The following is a 19,243-nucleotide window of genomic DNA, read 5'->3' as shown; positions in this document are numbered from 1 at the left end:
GGCTAAAATTACCATGTTTCAAAGTGGGTAATAAAGCCTCAATATTGAATATTTTTTTATTTATTTTTGTAGCAATCCACATTTGCCGTTTTGTTTAATATTTCATTTTTATACAGTATTGAAAACAAAAATAATGTGGTGCATTCACATCTTTCCCAAGGGATTCTTTAAGGTTGATCTCTACAAGGGTAAAACAGTGAAAAGCCTGAAGCTGGAATCCATACATGTTGAAGTTCTCACAGGGAGTAAGAAGAGTAGTGGGCCTGATTTTTAAAATCTACAAGGCTTCATGGATTTTGTTTGTACTTTTTTTGCCATTTACTTTACATTTTTAGTAAAGGGAGGAGTCAGCTTCCCAGCATTTCTTTTAAAAGGAACTTCCCAGTCCATGCGAACAACAGTCCAAAAAAACACCCCTCCATCTCTCCTCATCCACAATGCTCCTCTCCTCCACTTATGCAACGTAGGTGTAGACTTTGCGGTCCTCGGGCGTCCGTGCCAAGTATTCTCTCTCTATAAGTCCTTCAATGCGCTTCTTAATGACCACGGGGCTGGGGAGGAACCGGGCCCGCAGCTGCTGGGTTACCTTGGGAGAGAGGAAGTACAACAGCACCATTAGACATTTCTCTGGTTCAAAAGATAGGACATTTCAGCACAAACTTCTGAGGAATCATAACATGATTAGTTGGTACTCGTGTTCAACGTTAAAAATAACCACCTCAAAGTAAATACTCCAAGATGCAAATTCCACGTTCATAAAAATGAAATGAGAAATTAAGTCTAATAATCAACCAAATTGCCTCAACTCCAGATTTGAATAAAAAACATGGCTCTTCCACACCTGGCTCAGAGTCAAGAGAAGTAAAGCTAAAGGCAGAGTTCTCTGCGGGCAGTTTTCCCAAAACAGATTAGGCTTAATCCGGGACTAAACATTTAATGTATATTCTCCATTGAGCTAGTTTTTTTTGCCCAGGAAGTTAAGACCACACCCACCTTTGCTACCAAAATATTAAGACCTTTGTTCTTAGTTTAACATTTGTGTTGCTGATCATGTCTATTAGTGTTCTGTATTTTGTCATGTTTTGTGAGGACCCCAGGAAGAATAGCTGCTGCTTTTTCAGCTAATGTGGATCAAAATAAAAATCACCACGCCCACCTCCGATACCAGGATCTAAAGGCCACGCCCACCACCGCTACAAAGACGTCAAGGCCACACCCACCTCTGCTACCAGGACGTTATGCTGCATCTTCTTCCTGGACTTCATGATGCGGACGATGGCTGCTTCAATTTCGTGCTTCCTGTCGTCATCTACCTTCTGCCGCGTCTCTTTTCTCTCAGGGTCAGACTCCCCCTGCTTAGCAGCGACTGGAGGGAGGGAGGGAAAGAAATGTTCAGTACAGGTCATCAGGGCAAAGTCAAAGGTCAACATGCCTGGAGGTTAAATGAGGAATAGCTAAGAAGTTGACCCTAACTGTGGCCACAAAAGCCTTTAGCTCCCCAAACCAGAGTGGGAGACCAATGTGATACGGCCGGGTAGTTTTCAGTTGAATCAATTAAATCTCATTAGAATAACAGACAGAATATAGATCAACATCTAAGGCCCATACTACACACCTGTCTGTATTTTGACTCTGTGCAGCTTGGAGGTAAACTGATCGTTGACTGTAAACACGTGGCCGTTCTCGATCTCCTTGGACTTGGGCTCCTTGGTGAGGACGCGCTGGGTTGGCTTCCCACAGGCCAGCGACTGCAGCGCTCGCACCAGCTCCCTCTCCGGGATGTCCGTCTCCTGCTGGATCTCCTATAGTGGGGACGGGAGGGAGTAGAAAAGAGAGAGGGGAAGGATGAGAAATAAAAGGGAAGCAGAGTGGAGTAAAACAATACATGGGAGAGGAGGATGAATGGGAGAAATAGAAGATTGCATTTCTGATTTCTGTGATTGAGACTGACAAGCCTATACAAGTGTCTGGCTCTTACCTCAAAGGTGGACTTTTCTCTGTTGTTGAAGAGCATGAGGATGGTCATCTGGAAAGTTGAGACCTGCAGTATGTGTTTCCTGGTGTTCGAGCCTGTCACCTGAGCTCCTCCCACTCCTACCTCCGAACCATCCTCCTGAAGCGGTAGGCAGGTAGAAAGGGAGAGACGAAGAGAAAGTGAGACGGGGTAATAAAAGTTGAGAATTGCCATTGTACAGTTTAGGAAAGCTAGCCCCTCCATCCATGTGTGGCAGGCAGGGCCCTTTACCTTCTTGATGAGACCGTGAAAGGTGGCATTGAGGTCTGCTGAGCCCATGTGGTGCTGGAGTGTCAACTGTCTGCCGCTGTGTTTGGCCAAGTAGAACCTGAAGGGGGAGGTAAATAACTGGTTACAAACTATACTTTTCATCAACCAAGGAATTGGTTTATCTAGTAGTTGCATTAAAGAGATGCCTATAATGCAATTATACTGTATTGTTGTAATTGAAGGTGAAAAACAGCAAAAAGAGAATGAATCCTACCTTCTAAAGACCTCAAAGGCATGTCTGGGGGAGGGGGGGATGGTGCACTTGGGCGTGGCCGACTGCGTGGGCCAATAGCCAGTGGTGAGTACTCTTACTGTGAGGTCGACGCCCCCTAGAGACACCTGTAGGAAAAAGCAGACACGGTCACAAAATGAAAACGAAAACCAAGCCACAAAAAGGAGTCCAGGGTTGCATTTATTAAACATAAACAGGAGAAGATCAGACGCCTTTTATATCAATGTCAGTCTCGCTGATGATATAAAGAGGAATTGTATGCATCATATCTTAAAACCTGTGAACTGTGAGGTGTGTTTTTGAGTGATGCCTTTGTACTACCAGGTGAGTGTTTAGAAATGTGTACGATCAGGTGTGTGAGGTGAGCGGAGAGGTATAGTAGTGCAACACAGTCTTACCCCCGTGGACTGTAGGTGTTGTCTGAACTCGTCCATGGTGGTGTTGGAGATGCTCATATCTCTGAACATCCCTTCCAGTTTAGAGGTGAACTGACAGCCACACTCAGTCTACACAGAGAAGAGACAACATACTGGTTTAGGGATGGGATCAGCACAATACGGACATTCAGGTCAAACAGCTACAAGTCCATTTTAACGCTAAGATAGAAGATTTAAGAACATCCTAAATTCCTGATTAATAATAAAAAGTAGAATGTAACTCTTCATTATTAATTAAGGAGGGCTGAACACCGATTCAACGTTTTTCTGCTGCTCATTAAGAAAAATTAGATTAGGGTCTTGGGGGTGTGGTTCGATGTGGGTGTGTTAGGTTTGCATAGCGTACCCTGGCAGTTACTGGTGTTTGTCCCTCTTGAGACACCGTAGCAACAACATAGCCACGATCACTTCCTCAAAATAGAATTGATCTAAGATAAATCAAGAAATCTGTAATAAATTGACGTTTTTGCAAATGTCTTAGTCAGGCAATTTTACATCTAACTAAGGTGTTTGGTGCAGAAATTCAAGTAAAAAAACAAGTCAGTGTACTGAGTATCAGTCTCAACTTCATCATCAGCAAGCTGACAAACGATGGCCAAAATCACTAGCTAGCTAGGTTCCATCTCTGGGTTTGTCAATGAAGCTAGCTAGTAGTAGCTAGCAGGCACATTGAGCAGGCAGGCCACAGACCAATCAGCTCATCAAGTCACTGGCAAGTGGCGACGTGTAACTTTAACTGTAACTTCATAACTTTCTCACTATCTATTACCAGAGTGTCTGTCTGGCAGTGGTTCATGGTGAATCATGTTGCGGGACAAAAGATGCTCACGAATGGGTTTACAATGTTGGAATATGTGCACATCGTCTCAATTCAAATTCCCAAAACAGTGGCTGACCCTTAGTTCCACAAATCTAACAAACTCAGTTTTTGAATATGCTGACTTCATGACCAGAATGATCCCACTTACCCTTCTTAGTCAATTTTGGCACTGGAATAAATGTTTGACTAATATTGATGCCAGTTTCAACTAGAGAAGTTGGTTTTTGCATTCAGTTTCTCTTTAAAATCTAATTCATGAATACAAAATTCACTGGATAAAAAATGTCAATGTAATTGACAGCGGACTTGACTCGCCCTCTCCTCACCTTCAGCTTAGAGATCATGTTCTTCTCAGAGTCATCGGAGACACTCTTGTTGGTGAGCAGCCTCCGGGCCAGGTGCTGTTTGTAGTACCTCTCAAACACATCCTTCTCCTGCATGAACCGGAAAAGCACCATGGCCTTGTCCAGGATGGACTCCACCTCCTGCTCTGTCAGCTGGAGATCATACCAAAAGACAGAGAGGGTTGGGATATGTGCTTCAATAGTTTGAAAATGGCATATTTCTTTTACCTTTTTCAAAAAGTACAAAAGCATATTTTTATGTTATTGATACAAAAAGGATGTGTGTTAAGGCAGCAACAGATGCACTTCATGATACCCAAATAGTGCACTGTGTGTGGTTCTGGCCAGAGCCAGTGCACTGTGTGTGGTTCTGGCCAGAGCCAGTGCACTGTGTGGAGAATAGGGTACCACATGAGATTATCCCATTGAAGTGTAGTGACATAAAATTTATAAGATTGAACACTACAGTGACATACCCCTTTGACTCCCTTCTTGAGCTTGTCGTCGATGAAGAGGGAGAGGTATTCGGGGGAGCGGGAGTTTAGGTTGAGGAAGTACTCAAAGTCTCCGGCGATGGTCTGCTTGAAGAGCCGGTCGTTGTTGAACGACTCCAGGAGGAAGCGGTCGAACCGCGTCTTCAGGTCCAACAGGCCCTATAGGAGGGGAATCAAATCCAACTTTATTTAAAAGATAAATCACAGCACACTTTAACATAAACACAGATACTATTAGAGTCAGTGGTTTGTGTGTCAACTCTTGGGGATGCTGTAAAAGAGTGGTCTGGAACATTAGCTTCAATGCTTATGGGGGTAGTTACTCATTATTTTAAACGCTTTAGATTTTAGACTTTTAAGTCCTGACTTTTTCCTGGTCAGGAAATACTCAGTACCCTGATTTGTTATGGGTATGTTTTGAATTTGACAATCTTTGATTTTTGAGATTAGGCCCAGCGTACCTGGATGTAGTCGACAGGGTTCTTGCCCTCTCCCTCCTCCGACACCAGAGCCTTGCCCTGCTCCCTCAGGTAGGAGCTCATACACTCACACATAGTCTTCAGGCCGTTAGGCACACGGCTAAACAGCTTGTACATGCAGCCCAGGTCTTGAGAAGTGGAGAGAGCGAGGGAAAGGAAGAAAGAATAGATGGGTTATGAAGGTACTTCATAAATATACAGATCTACACTCAAAATTGCAAAGATACATTGTTTAAGCACTGTCAAATATGCACCGTCTGTCTGTCTAACTCAGTGTCTGGCTTTGCCACGGTTACAGCATTCATTTGTCAGGTGAGCATGCAGAGCTCAAGAGATGCATTTGAAACTGAACCTGTAAATGCCCGAGTGAGAGAAGGTGTCCAAACATAACTGGTACTGTATATAAAAAAAATATTTGCTGAAACATTGAATTTGGCATTAGTGCCATTAGCCCATAGAAATGCATTGAATAACAGATTCACTACAAGGAACAATCAAATTAAAACATCAAAAGACAGTTTGTTCAGGCCTCCCGGGTGGCGCAGTGGTTAAGGGAGCTGTATTGCAGCGCCCAGCTGTGCCATCAGAGACACTGGGTTCGCGCCCAGGCTCTGTCGTAACCAGCCGCGACCGGGAGGTCCGTGGGGCGACGCACAATTGGCCTAGCGTCGTCCGGGTTAGGGAGGGCCGGTAGGGATGTCCTAGTCTCATCGCGCACCAGCAGCTCCTGTGGCGGGCCGGGCGCAGTGCGCGCTAACCAAGGTTGCCAGGTGCACGGTGTTTCCTCCGACACATTGGTGCGGCTGGCTTCCGGGTTGGATGCGCGCTGTGTTAAGAAGCAGTGCGGCTTGGTTGGGTTGTGTATCGGACGCATGACTTTCAACCTTCGTCTCTCCCGAGCCCGTACGGGAGTTGTAGCGATGAGACAAGATAGTAGCTACTAACAATTGGATACCATGAAATTGGGGAGAAAAAGAAAAAGAAAAAAAAAAAGACAGTTTGTTCTGACGTGTCGGTCCTATATCTGAGACAAGAAAGATCAGGAAACTATGATTTATGTATTTATACCCTTATTTTAGGCACTAAACTATCTCCATATATACTTCCATTAATTACTGGGGATCTTCAGACAAGTCTTGTGAGAAGACAAGATTTTTCAGGATGTCTCATGGTCTGACAAACACAGCTCTAGCTCTGCTAGTATTAGGTTAATTAGATTTCCAGGGCAGTGAAAATTAAGGTCATAGACCCGTGTTACATTTAGCCCCATTCTCCCCTATGCACTCAGAGAATTGTAGAGCCGTACCGTGCTTAAATCATGCCGGTTTAAAATAGTGCAGATTCCCCTCTTTTTATCAAATGCCATTAAAACTGCCGTTTTCCCACAACGTCAGAACGCATGTTTCCCTCCCTATGGCGCTCGCAACTTGAATGCGCCTTGAAGAATATTTCTCACATAGAACAAACAAGCCGACCAGGTAAATAGATGAACTATTCTACTATGGGGGTTCCATTTTAGGAGGGATTTAGACTGAACCATTGCATTTATGTTCAAAAAGTTGTATCAAGTCTGCCCAAATGTGCCTATTTGGTTTATTGATACATTTTCAAATTCACAACAGTGCACTCTCCTCAAACAACAGCATGGTATTATTTCACTGTAATAGCTACTGTAAATTGGACAGTGCAGTTAGCTTAAATTCGTGTTAATCTCTTTCTGCCCATATCAGATATGTCTATGTCCTGAGAAATTCTCACGCTAATCACATTAGCACACGTTAGCTCAACCGTCCCGTGGGGGTGGGGGGTGGGGGTGTGTGTAAACTAGAATAGATATACTATTCTACTCATTACTTGTTTTGTTTGCAGAGAAAATAAATGTTGACTTTTCTAGCATCTTCAAAGTGCGACTGCAGAAATATTTTCACGGTCCATATTTTTGTGGGCAAGGCGGCAACGATTTTGCAGCTAAATTACTGCAGTGGAAACACTGCCTCGCAGTTTCTCTTTCACACACACACCTCTCTACTCTAAAAACGCTAGGCACCAAACAGAATCTGGTGCCTAAGGCGCAACAGAAAGATATCCTTTTTAAATATAGTTTAGACTTACATTAATTAGGCTTATATGAACCCTAACTTTGAAGCACATCTCATGAGTAGCAGACCAGTTTCCTTTCTTACCGTGCCAATCAAATTTGCCTATACCTACTGTGAAGCTAACAGTTTCTTAGATAGCTATACAACATAACTGAGCATTGTTGTTGGTTATCAAACCAATAATTAGCGACCCGGGATCAGTTTAAAACGGCCCGAGACGTGTTTTGTGAAATTAAATTAAATCAGAGCGAAATCAGGAATAGTATGATTCATATATATTTTCTTCCGGTTTGAAACGTGCTCTTTGCTGTGAAGCTGCAAGCATGCCTGTCACGAAGCTGTGCTCCATGTTCCTCTCGGTCACTCAGAGGCTGCGTGACAGAAAATTTGCAATTGCAAAGCCTAAGCAGACTGCCTGTGCTCTTGTTTATACCCGGCGATGACTTTGCACGCTCTGCGAATATAACATCAGGGTCTGCATCCCCCGCTCGCCATTACGGCTGAATTATATATATTTTTAAACTGGAGGAATAGATGCGCAGGAAGAGCGGACTGAGAGAAGCAGGTGAGTGATGGTTGGAAGGGGATGCAGCTGGTGGATTACAGCTGCTACAAGTGAGATGCGCATGAAAGTGAAGTGTTGGTATCATGATGTTTTGGTACCGTGAAATACCATTGGATAACATGCCTGACTCAATCTTATCAAGCTAACCCCTCAGCCCAGGGTCCATATTCACAAAGTCTCAGAGTAGGAATGCTGATATAGGATAACTTTTCCCCTTTCGGATCATAATGAATAAGAAAATATGGACAGGAGAAACTGATCCTAGATCGGAAGTCCTCCATTGAGACGCTTTTTGAAAATGGGCCCAGGTCTCCAGAAATAATTCAACACACGTAGTTCTCATTAGTCAGGATTATAACACAATTCAGTCTTCATCTGATGCCTGTAAAACAAGCATGTCTTCCTTGTTTACCTTCGGTCTTGCCATTCTTGAGCATGTGGACCAGGCCAGAGTTCTCCATCTCCACGATGGTCTTCATGTGTTTGGAGATGAGCTCCCGCTCCACCACCTTGACGATGGGCTCTTCTGTGGATTTATCCAGGCAGTGCAGCACCCGCTCTATCTCCTCGTTGATCCTGGCCTCCACCTTCTTGATGTACACACTGGCACTGTTCTCCGCTAGGAACTTCTGGCTCTCCATCTAAAGAGGGGATAGATTAGCAGAGCATGTTTGAGGATCATGATGTTGGGGTTATTCAGCCACTCTTGGAGGACAGAAAAGAAGATGATAGAAGGTATGTGATCAGGGCAGGAAAATCTGTTTTTACTAGGGAATAGGGCAGTTCCCATATAAAATGGCAGATAAATGTCAGAAATGCAGGAAATCACATCCACACACATCACATCCACTAAGCCCGCAAAGAATGTAGTCAGTGTGAAAAGGATGCATCATTAGGCCATCAAGATTTACATGACCCCAAACAAAGATATGTCACACCTACATGTTGGAAAATCACTATTTTGGGTTAGGATAGTGTGAAGTGTCACTGACTTAATGAATCTGAATGTTTTGTAATAGCTTGGTTAAGTTTTTGTTTTGTTTTAGCACCCATGACAACAAACAATCTCAGCAGATTTGTCCATTCACAATGACAAAATAACAAAAAAAACACACAAATTTTTTTTTTCAGTTAAGTGTTGCCCAACCTACCTGGAAGAATTCTGCAGACATTTCTAAGAAGGGGGCCTCAAAGTCTTCCTCGTAGACAGTCCTGCCCTCCAGGCCGAGAATCATCAGCATCTGACAGGCGTTCCTGATCGCTCCCCTGTACACACACACACATTTTAATTTATTTTTAAAGCGATAACGCTCGACTCAACTACATGAGCAAAAACCATCTGTATAGCACTTTGTGACATAAATACATTTAATTTGATAAGGATGGAGTTTTATGATTTCTTACACAAACCACATAGATTCTTCAAAAGAGATCACATTGACTCAACTACAGATTAAAAACCATATGCCAGACCGTTCATGGTGTGGGTTTTCATGCATTAGGTTCGGCTGCGTATCTCCCAAGTTGAGAGTATACAAACAAGGTCAGTGCTCTATGAATAGGTTATTCTACTGCCCTTATGATAGGCTTACATATAAAACAGTCAAAGAAAGATATGGAGCAGTGTTAGAGCTTAAACCTTACATCACACAGCCAGCCATTGTCACCCAGCACATGACCTTCATACACAAGCCTCACCAACTAGCCACTACCCGATAAACAGTGGCAGGACTTCTATTCACAAAGCATTGAGTAGGATCAGCCCCCCCCCCAACATACTCATCATGATCTGTAAGGAAAAACTGATCCTAGATCAGCACTCATACTCTGACAATTTGTGAATAGAGGGCCAGGTCTTTTTGTTAGACCCTGGAAGCGTCCGTACCTATCCACCACCTCTCCCTTCCTCTCGCGTGCGATCATGTCCAGCAGGGTCTGGCGGAGGTGGTCTCGGATGCAGCCGTAGCGCACCACCTGGTCTCTGAAGATGATCAGGCCCAGGTTGTACACATTCTCCACGTTGTTCTGTTGCACGTACACACGGTCCTGGAGTAGAACACGGAGATAAGTTAGAATGGAACACATTTGACTATTTCATTGTCCTCCAAGGAGAAAGTTATTTGCAGTTAGCCAGAGCTTACTTTACGCAAATTAAAAGTTCAGGCAGGGGGAAGAGATGAAGGAATCAGAAGAATCTCTTGTTTTCTGCTTTGAAAAGCCATATATGATACTGGATAGGCAGGTCAGTTTGGTCACACTAACCAATGCAAATCTATACTCTGCCTGTAATACATGAGAGAAATAGAAGAAATATGCCTGAAATCTCAGTTCTGAGTGAGAGGAAGAGAAACAAAAGAATCCCCTTAGAGAACTCTGCACTCTCAAATGCCCCCCCCCCCCCACCTCCAAGGAGCATGCGCTCTCACAGTAAACACACACCCTCGCACAACCACTCACAAGGCCTTACTGCTACAGTAAATCAAGCAGAGTTCTCAAAATGGATAGATAAAACAATAGTAGCTCTTTGTTCTGCCCAGAGCAAACAGCTACCAGAAGGCTGAGCCTGCCCGGTGCCTGGCCACCGACCCGCCATGAGATGTAGAGGTGAGGGGAGTCTGCCAGGGTTATGCCATCATAAGAGGAAACTATTATTTACACTTCAAGGAAATACTCTAGACAGCTTTCTAGAAAATCAATAGTACTGATTAGGCCTATCTGAGGTTTTTAACATCTTCAGAATCATTCAGGACTAGAATTCAGGAATTCTGCAGATTCATTCAAATCATGCATATTTTTCCAGCATGTACCCGCTAATACAGACCGTGGTTTTCCTTCTTGGCAGGGTTGCTAGAGCACTCCAATTCAGTCTCACAACAAAATGGTTGATCTTTCATGGTGAAATAACCATACGATAAGACAGAAAGCAGGCCACCTACCATGTACATGAGGATGTCTCGGATCATGACCATTGCCGTCTGGTGATCATTCCAAGCTTGATTTAATGTCTGCAGGAAGTTATTGTTTAATGAGTTGAGGACATCTTCTCGTACCTGTGGAAAGACATAAGTATTGATAATGACAGAAGCTATATCTTTGCTGAGACTATGTTGAAGTTGCCCATAGACACTGATCTAATATCTGTTTAATTTACTTCCACCAGATGCCATTCATGAAGATCTTCAATTGTGTTCTCTTTCTCGTACGTTTTCGCACTTGAAAACCATTCAAAAATAATGAGAAAACTTGGTAAGCTACAAGGCGGAGGTCACTTTCATAATACACTTTCATAGCGTATTATGGGAAATGCTTTTCGATAAGATAAATACAGTAGTGCATTGTGGGAAGTGTAGTCCTTTACTTTGTTGACGAGGTGCTCGGTGACGACCTCACGCAGGCCTGTGTAGAGTTTCTCGCCGTGTTTGTGCAGCACCATTGTGTAGGCGTTCCTGTAGAGCTCCTCGAAGCTCAGCCCGCTGTTGTTCTTCCTCTGGATCTCCTGGATGGCATTCTTCAGAAGGTCCCAGATGTTGTTGACATACTTCTCATCCATTGTCATCTAGGGGAAAGACGGCAGTAGGACACAATGGCGAAGAGAAAATTATAACAGAAAAGTTCAACCCTTTTCACGTGTGTCCGTTCATTCTTACAAAGGTGTTGTTTCCTCGTGCTGCAAATCTGCTCAGATGAGATTTAGTCAATTGTTTCATAAAAAGGTGTTGAAGGCTGTGAATAACAAATCACCCACAAGATGGACCTGCGCTTAAAACTTGACTGAGTGGCAATAACAGGGGGAAAAAAACAGCCCATTTTGGCTTCACAGTGACTTAATTGTGGCAATTGGAGCAAACTTTGTCTGAACACATTTAAAACAAACAATGCCATTCGCCAATTAGGGATGTCTGTGTTGCTCATTGGAAGAGAAAGTGAAAGAAATTAAAGGTTTATGCAATAGAACATCAAGTGACTAGGCTAATTGTGGTCAAAACATTTGTATTAGGCATTTTGTGTTGTGACAGTACAACAGAAGTTAGATACAAATAGCTTGATGTAAGCCTAGGCATTTTTTTTGTATTGGAAATGATCAATAGCAGAATGTGCACAACAGGAAGTTAAATATCTGCATTAGCCTACATGAAAATGATAATAAGCGATGACATTATTAATACAGAAATGGTCCATCACTACAACAAAGCAGTGGAGTTGTTATGCTAGCCTGCCCAAATAAACACATTAATTCAGGAGAGAATGTGTTCGGGAAAAGTGTCATGTCATTTAATAGTTAGGTAGGTGCAGAAGAACTCCAGCCACAACCATACACCTAGAGGCTAGCGCTGGAGGTTGTAACTTTGACTTCATTGTTGGGCTACCAAGAGATGGCTTTCCAACTCACAATGACACATGAGGAGTAATGGGGGGGAGAGCCATTCCATCAAGTCTCTCCTCCACACTGAGTGCCTCCCCTTCAAAAAGCAACAAAAAAAATCCATCCCATTATTTTGGGGCAAACAACTGAACAGGATGATCCAACAAGTGCCAAGGGGAAAAACTGCCTAAATAGTACAACAGTTTTTCACAGCAGCTTCTCCCTACTTCTAAACTAGGCCTAATCCTCATGCTCAGTTATTATTCTCAGTGGGGCTGTGGCAGGTTAGTCTGGCTAAAACCTAACTCTTCAAGTCCTCTGAACTTCAGAGTCTGTAATGGCTCTTTGATGTTGTGGTCGAGTGTGGTCACAGCTCTCCCCGCGCTTTAAGTCACGTGGCTCGCGTTAGCCAGGCTAGCTGCAGGTATGCAGCCAGGCAAAAACTGTATATCCCATACCCTGGCTACATGTCCAGGTACACACAGACAGTGTGGGATCACTAAGGTTGCAAAATTCCAGGAACTTTCAATAAATTCCCTGGTTTTCTATAAATCCTGGTTGCATTGATCTGGATTTCCTGCTTATTCCGGGAAGCCTCCAACCAGGATTTCCAGAAAACCAAGGAATGTATTGAAAGTTCCCGGAATTTTGCAACCCTGGTGGTCACAGATGCCGCAGTTATTCCTGCAGCATTCAAGCTGTCAGAGTGTAACACTGTGTGAAGGAGCGAGATAAAAGACAGAGAGCAGAATTCAGGGACTGGGATGGAGTACACTTCTGGCTAAACCCAGGGCCCTGACTGCAATGTCATTCCTTCACATATGCTGCCAAATTCTGGCATCCAACAATGTGAGGCTCCTCTCAAGAAAAAAAATGCTTACTACAGCATATAGCTCTCCATGTTTACCTAGTTCTGCAACATAGCAGGCCTATTTTTAAATATCTATAAATAGCCACCTCCAAAAAACACCTAAGAAACTTTGACAAATGGGCAAAGGGAAAATACTATTTGATCACCAAATAAAAGTACTCAGTAAGAGAACCAAACTCCACTCCGTAAGCAACGTTGTGCAATGCGTGTCTTGATCAACAAAAGCTGTTGACAAAAAATAACCAAACCACTAAGTAATGTTAACTAACGTTAGTAGTTATCTGTGCTCCTCGATTAGCTAACGTTAATAAACCGTTTCAAAGTAGGCCAAGATAAAGAATTGGTTCTGACAGACAAGAGATTAGTGGCAGCTAGCTAGCTAGCTAGCAAGTCAAGTAAAATACTTTACATTTCTGTTGCTGACTAAACTCAACGATTTCCGATGGAGTTGAGTGGTGATTAGTGTGCGCGGACAGCAGCGGCAACGTCAAGTTTTTACACTGGATTTTATGTGACGTCGGAGCTCCAGTCCGCCCACACTAGTCACCGCCCAACTCCATCATAAATCGTGGAATTGTCTGCTACCTTTAGTCTTTTTCGGCTGGGTAGTTAGCTAGCTGCACAGCTAGGGAACAGTCAAGATTTACACATGGGTGTCCTAGAAGTCTACCAAAGCAAAGTACATGTCTAAAGATTACTTTTCAGTATTGCCGGATCCGGAGTGTTCCCACTACTTAGAAAAACCTAATATTGTGGCGCTGCCCCTTTTTATGACGCTGCTAGCAGCCACGAGTGAGTGCTAGCTAGCCAAGCACCACAACACAAGCATACTATACAACTACTACTGGTGAGTGGAGTTACAAACGGACTATACTAAACAAGTTAAATGTCTTACCTGTGATTTAAAATGCTTTCCCACACACACAGCTACGTGTAGCCTACTTCTACACCGATTTACGTCATTTCCCATTTCGAAAGCTTGAAGCCAAAGGACTCTTCTCGCAGGCTATGTGGGAGCATTGCGAACCATAGGTCTTGATTTTTGACCCGGTTATATGTGCATTGAACAACACAGAAGCTTTTCTGCATGTTTTGTTATTTTTTATTTATTTTTAAACTACAACTCAGTTGGCTCTTTTACACTGGGGGTCAATGGGAAAGAATGCGGTTTCCCCAATTTGTGGGCGTGGTCGAGGGAATTCCTTATTGTGTGAGGAAGAGGAGAAGACTTACTCCGCCCAAAACAAGACCACAGTGAGGAATATTTGTATGGAGGTCAATGCGAGTGTCAAATGTCTTGTAATGGTTAGGTTGCTACGAATGCACTGATATGTGGACGCACGTGGGATTTCAGCAAATTTGGAAAAAGCTACTTTATATTGGTGGGTCCACTGTCAATATAATAGATAATCTGGCTATGTTCAAGGCAACTCGGAAATGTTCGACTTATAAAAACGTTGTAGAAAGATGAGGCCCGAGTTTCACTCTTGGATAGTACGTTAACTTTAACTCGGAGTTCCGAGTTTCCAAATGGTCATGAATGCACCATATCTATCATCGCAAACTGGCTAACTAGCTTAACAACTAACGTTAGCTCAGGCTGAATGATAATCAAAACAACCTTCGCTAGCTACATTTTAAGTGACATTTCTCGAGTTAGCTAGTTACTAAGACTGGCGAACTTGGTAGGCTAGCTAGCTAGCTATGTATCCAAGTTATGTATGGTTAACCTGGCAACTTGTTTGCTAGGTACCGTTAAATAGTTGACATACTGTAGGTTAGTTAGCCAGCTAGCCATGTAGGTAGCCAGTTAGCTACGTTAATCGGAGAACTAGTTAAGTTAGCTAGCTGGCTGACAGGTTTGTCAGCATCACTGCACGTTAACGTAAACTAGTAGCTAGTTAGTGGATATTTTCCAGTTTGCACAAATAGCTAACATAACTCGATCGACTCAATGCTTATCAGGCTAGCTAGCAAGCCAACTGGCGATTATTAATCAACGAAATAGTACGTTTAGCTAGTTGTTAGCTGACAGTGAAACGCATTTGCTCAGTTAGTCTGGCCTATCTATAGCATCAAACAGCTAGCAAGTGACAACCCCGGTAGTCGCGTCTCAGCGTACCCGGCCAATAACGTTACTTACAGGAAAGGCTCTTATCCTCATCTTGGTGTCTTTCTTGACGCCGCCTTTGAGGTTGGACATGATTAGTTAGTACGTCCGTCGTCTAAGTTAACATGAAATATTATTTTAGGCTGCAACAGGGAGGACTTAAAATGCAAAGTGGTAAAGATCTCCCTCGACCTTCCCCTTGGGTTTGGGTCCGTCTCTCTGCGCTGTTGTTGTCACACTTCTCTCAAATTTTGCCTAGCTTCTCTTGCAGTTATGGCGGACAACAATCTTCTACTGCGCCGTGTTAAACGGCGCACCGAAATCACGCGAGATTAACTGTCGAAAAATTAAGTCACAAAAAGATACAGAACGTTCATCCTCCTCATTCAACAAGTTTCAACTATGTCCAATTTATGAACTATGTCCAATTATAAACTGGGTGGGTTGAGCCCTGAATGCTGATTGGCTGACAGACATGGTATATCAGACCATATACCATGGGTATGACAAAACATGTATTTTTACTGCTCTAATTATGTTGGTAAGCACTTTATAATAGCAATACGGCACCTCGTGGGTTTGTGATATATGGCCAATATCAGTGTTGTAAAAATACATGTTTTGGGGTATCTGTTCTTTACTATTTTTTTTATTTTTGACAACTTTTACTTTTACTCCACTACTTTCCTGAAGAAAATAATGTACTTTTAACATTTTCCCTGACATCCAAAAGTACTCGTTGCATTTCAAATGCTTAGCAGGACAGGAAAATGATCCAAGTCACACACATCAAGAGAACATCCCTGGTCATCCCTTCTGCCTCTTATCTGGCAGATTCAATAAACACAAATGCTTTGTTTGTAAATGATGTCTGAGTGTTGAAGTGTGCCCCTGGCCATCTGTTTTTAAAAAAAGGAAATAAAGACAATTGTGCCATTTGATTTGCTTAATATAAGGAATGTGAAATGATTATACTTTTACTTTTGATACTTGAGTATATCTTAGCAATTACATTTTCTTTTGATACTTAAGCATATTTAAAACCAAACACTTTTAGACTTTTACTCAAGTAGTATTTTACTAGGTGACTTTCACTTTTCCTTGAGTAATTTTCTATTAAGGTATCTTAACTTTTACTCAAGTATGACAATTAGGTACTTTTCCACCACTGGCCAATATACCACGGCTAAGGGCTGTGTCCAGACACTCCGCGTTGCATCATACATAAGAACAGTCCTTATCCGTGGTGTATTGGCCAAACACCACACCCCTACTATGATGAGATGGCCAATAGGCTACTGTCTCAATCACATAACCGATCTCCTATTTTGTTGCGTTTAAGTAGGCTACCAGTGTGCATGTACAATGCATATGCCTACATACAAGACACTGTGCTAATGTAAACTGAGGGGTATTGTGATATTCTTAGAGCCAATAGTATGACAGTGTAGGATCTGTAGTTTCTGTCCATGTTTCCCATGGGACCCTAAACCAGGATTGGGGAGTAACTGATTACATGTAATCCAAATACAAAATAACTAACTATAATCAGTTACTTACCAGCTAAAATATTTTTCTTAGAGAAAGGCACAGTCTGTTTCTGTAGAGAAAGCCAACTTTAAATCTTAGCTTCTTAACCAGCTCATCTAGATGTTTTTTAAACATCAAATCCATATCAATCCAAATGTTGTTGTCATGTGGTGTTGCTACCATGCTGTATGTTCATGTGTTGCTGTCATGTTGTTGTCATGTGGTGTTGCTGCCATGTTGTTGTCATGTGGTGTTGCTACCATGCTGTATTTTCATGTGTTGCTGCCATGTTGTTGTCATGTGGTGTTGCTACCATGCTGCATGTTCATGTGTTGCTGCCATGTTGTTGTCATGTGGTGTTGCTACCATGCTGTATGTTCATGTGTTGCTGCCATGTTGTTGTCATGTGGTGTTGCTACCATGCTGCATGTTCATGTGTTGCTGCCATGTTGCTACCATGTTGTTGTCATGTGGTGTTGCTACCATGCTGTATGTTCATGTGATGCTGCCATGTTGTTGTCATGTGGTGTTGCTACCATGCTGTATGTTCATGTGTTTCTGCCATGTTGTCATGTGGTGTTGCTACCATGCTGTTGTCATGTGGTGTTGCTACCATGCTGTATGTTCATGTGTTTCTGCCATGTTGTTGTCATGTGGTGTTGCTACCATGCTGTATGTTCATGTGTTTCTGCCATGTTGTTGTCATGTGGTGTTGCTACCATGCTGTATGTTCATGTGTTTCTGCCATGTTGTTGTCATGTGGTGTTGCTACCATGCTGTATGTTCATGTGTTTCTGCCATGTTGTTGTCATGTGGTGTTGCTACCATGCTGTATGTTCATGTGTTTCTGCCATGTTGTTGTCATGTGGTGTTGCTGCCATGTTGTTGTCATGTGGTGTTGCTACCATGCTGTATATTCATGTTTCTGCCATGTTGTTGTCATGTGGTGTTGCTACCATGTTGTTGTCATGTGTTGCTACCATGCTGTATGTTCATGTGTTTCTGCCATGTTGTTGTCATGTGGTGTTGCTACCATGCTGTATGTTCATGTGTTTCTGCCATGTTGTTGTCATGTGGTGTTGCTACCATGCTGTATGTTCATGTGTTGCTACCATGTTGTTGTCATGTGGTGTTGCTACCATGCTGTATGTTCATGTGTTGCTACCATGTTGTTGTCATGTGGTGTTGCTGCCATGCTGTTGTTGTCTTAGGTCTCTCTTTATGTAGTATTGTGGTGTCTCTCGTCGTGATGCGTGTTAGGTCCTATATATATTCTATCCGAGCCCCCTCCCCGCCGTTGCCCTTTTGCAGGCCGTTATTGTAAATAAGAATTTGTTCTTGCCTAGTTAAATAAAGGTTAAGATAAAAAAAAATGTATATGCAGGAAAATGTTTGATTGGAGAACCATCTCATGAGTGAACATGTAGTTCATCTGAAATATTCTTCAGAGAGTTTGAAAACACCATGTACATAATTTGGTTTTGCCTGTATTAAGCACAAGTTTTAAATCAGCAAGGTGTAACGGCTGTTGGAAGGAGAGAACCAAGGTGCAGCATGGTAAGTGTTCATATTTATTTATTGAACACTAAATACAAAAATAACAAGAGAATAAATGAAACCGAAACAGTCCCGTAAGGTGCAAACACTGATACGGAAAACGACTACCCACAAAACCCATGTGGGCAAGCGCTACCTAAGTATGGTTCTCAATCAGAGACAACGATAGACAGCTGCCTCTGATTGAGAACCACACCCGGCCAAACACATAGAAATAGAAAAACAGAATGCCCACCCCAACTCACACCCTGACCAAACCAAAATAGAGACATAAAAAGGATCTCTCAGGTCAGGGCGTGACACAAGGGATTCCTGCATAGCTATAAAATCTGACTGTAATTTTGATACAGCCAGATCAACAGTCGGGGCAATAGCATATATAATAGTATCATCCGCATATAGATTAAAATGACAATTTTTAACAGATTGACCAATGGTGTTTATATAAATAGTGAAGAGAATAGGTACCAAAACTGACCCCTGTGGTACACGTTTATGTAATTCAAGAAATTCTGATCTCACCTGAAACGAGTGTTGTGTTTACAGTACCAGTCAAATGTTTTAGAACATCTACTCATTCAAGGGTTTTTCTTAATTTTCACTATTTTCATTGTAGAATAATAGTGAAGACATCAAAACTATGAAATAACACATATGGAATCATGTAGTAACCAAAAAAGTGTTAAACAAATCAAAATATATATAGTATATTTTAGATTTTTCAAAGTAGCCACCCTTTGCCTTGACAGCTTTGCACACTCTTGGCATTCTCTCAACCAGCTTCATGAGGTAGTCACCTGGAATGCATTTCAGTCAACAGATGTGCCTTCTTAAGCCGAGACCTTGACACGGAGATATCTTTTGTTCTCAAAACAAGGTCTGGGCGTACTGCCAAATTGCAGCTACTGATAGTGATGATTCGTTCAGTCAGCGACTCGCATGAACATAGAAATTGGTTTATAGAACAGCACATGAATAGAACACAGAAATTAGTTTTAAGAAAAGCAAATGTATGACATTTCCATCACAAGATTTTACACCCTATTATTTTCTTACAA

At 42.4% G+C, this 19,243-nt stretch overlaps 1 protein-coding gene across 3 annotated transcripts; it reads right to left on the bottom strand.

Moving 5' to 3' along the window:
- Nucleotides 1-42: 42 nt before the first annotated feature.
- On the bottom strand, nt 43-15,497 carry LOC109872391 (cullin-3). Of its 3 annotated transcripts, none has more exons than XM_020463601.2 (16): nt 15,132-15,497; nt 11,113-11,310; nt 10,691-10,804; nt 9,640-9,800; nt 8,906-9,020; nt 8,167-8,395; nt 5,073-5,218; nt 4,594-4,770; nt 4,100-4,270; nt 2,915-3,022; nt 2,499-2,623; nt 2,246-2,342; nt 1,979-2,113; nt 1,616-1,802; nt 1,221-1,366; nt 43-586 (listed from the first exon to the last, which is right to left on the bottom strand). In XM_020463601.2, exons 1-16 carry the CDS (start codon nt 15,189-15,191, stop codon nt 455-457), a joined length of 2,301 nt encoding a protein of 766 aa, XP_020319190.1. In that variant the 5' UTR covers nt 15,192-15,497; the 3' UTR covers nt 43-454. The 3 variants fall into 3 exon arrangements, with proteins under 3 accessions (XP_020319190.1, XP_031662901.1, XP_020319191.1); XM_031807041.1 differs by having other exon boundaries at nt 13,884-15,472; XM_020463602.2 differs by lacking the exon at nt 15,132-15,497 and adding an exon at nt 13,398-13,478.
- Nucleotides 15,498-19,243: the final 3,746 nt, after the last annotated feature.

This window comes from Oncorhynchus kisutch, linkage group LG27, assembly GCF_002021735.2.
Source record: "Oncorhynchus kisutch isolate 150728-3 linkage group LG27, Okis_V2, whole genome shotgun sequence".
Taxonomy (NCBI): domain Eukaryota; kingdom Metazoa; phylum Chordata; class Actinopteri; order Salmoniformes; family Salmonidae; genus Oncorhynchus; species Oncorhynchus kisutch.
This window is presented reverse-complemented; position numbering and strand designations above follow the sequence as displayed.

Bases quoted from the DNA above. Each gene is read 5' to 3' on its own strand.
- LOC109872391 (XM_031807041.1), bottom strand. From the start codon at position 13,958: ATGGGAAATGACGTAAATCGGTGTAGAAGTAGGCTACACGTAGCTGTG. The intron at 9,801-10,690 runs GTAGGTGGCCTG...GTTCTACTCCAG, and splicing joins GAGACATCCTCATGTACATG to GACCGTGTGTACGTGCAACA. The intron at 1,803-1,978 runs GTAAGAGCCAGA...TCCCCACTATAG, and splicing joins GAGAAAAGTCCACCTTTGAG to GAGATCCAGCAGGAGACGGA.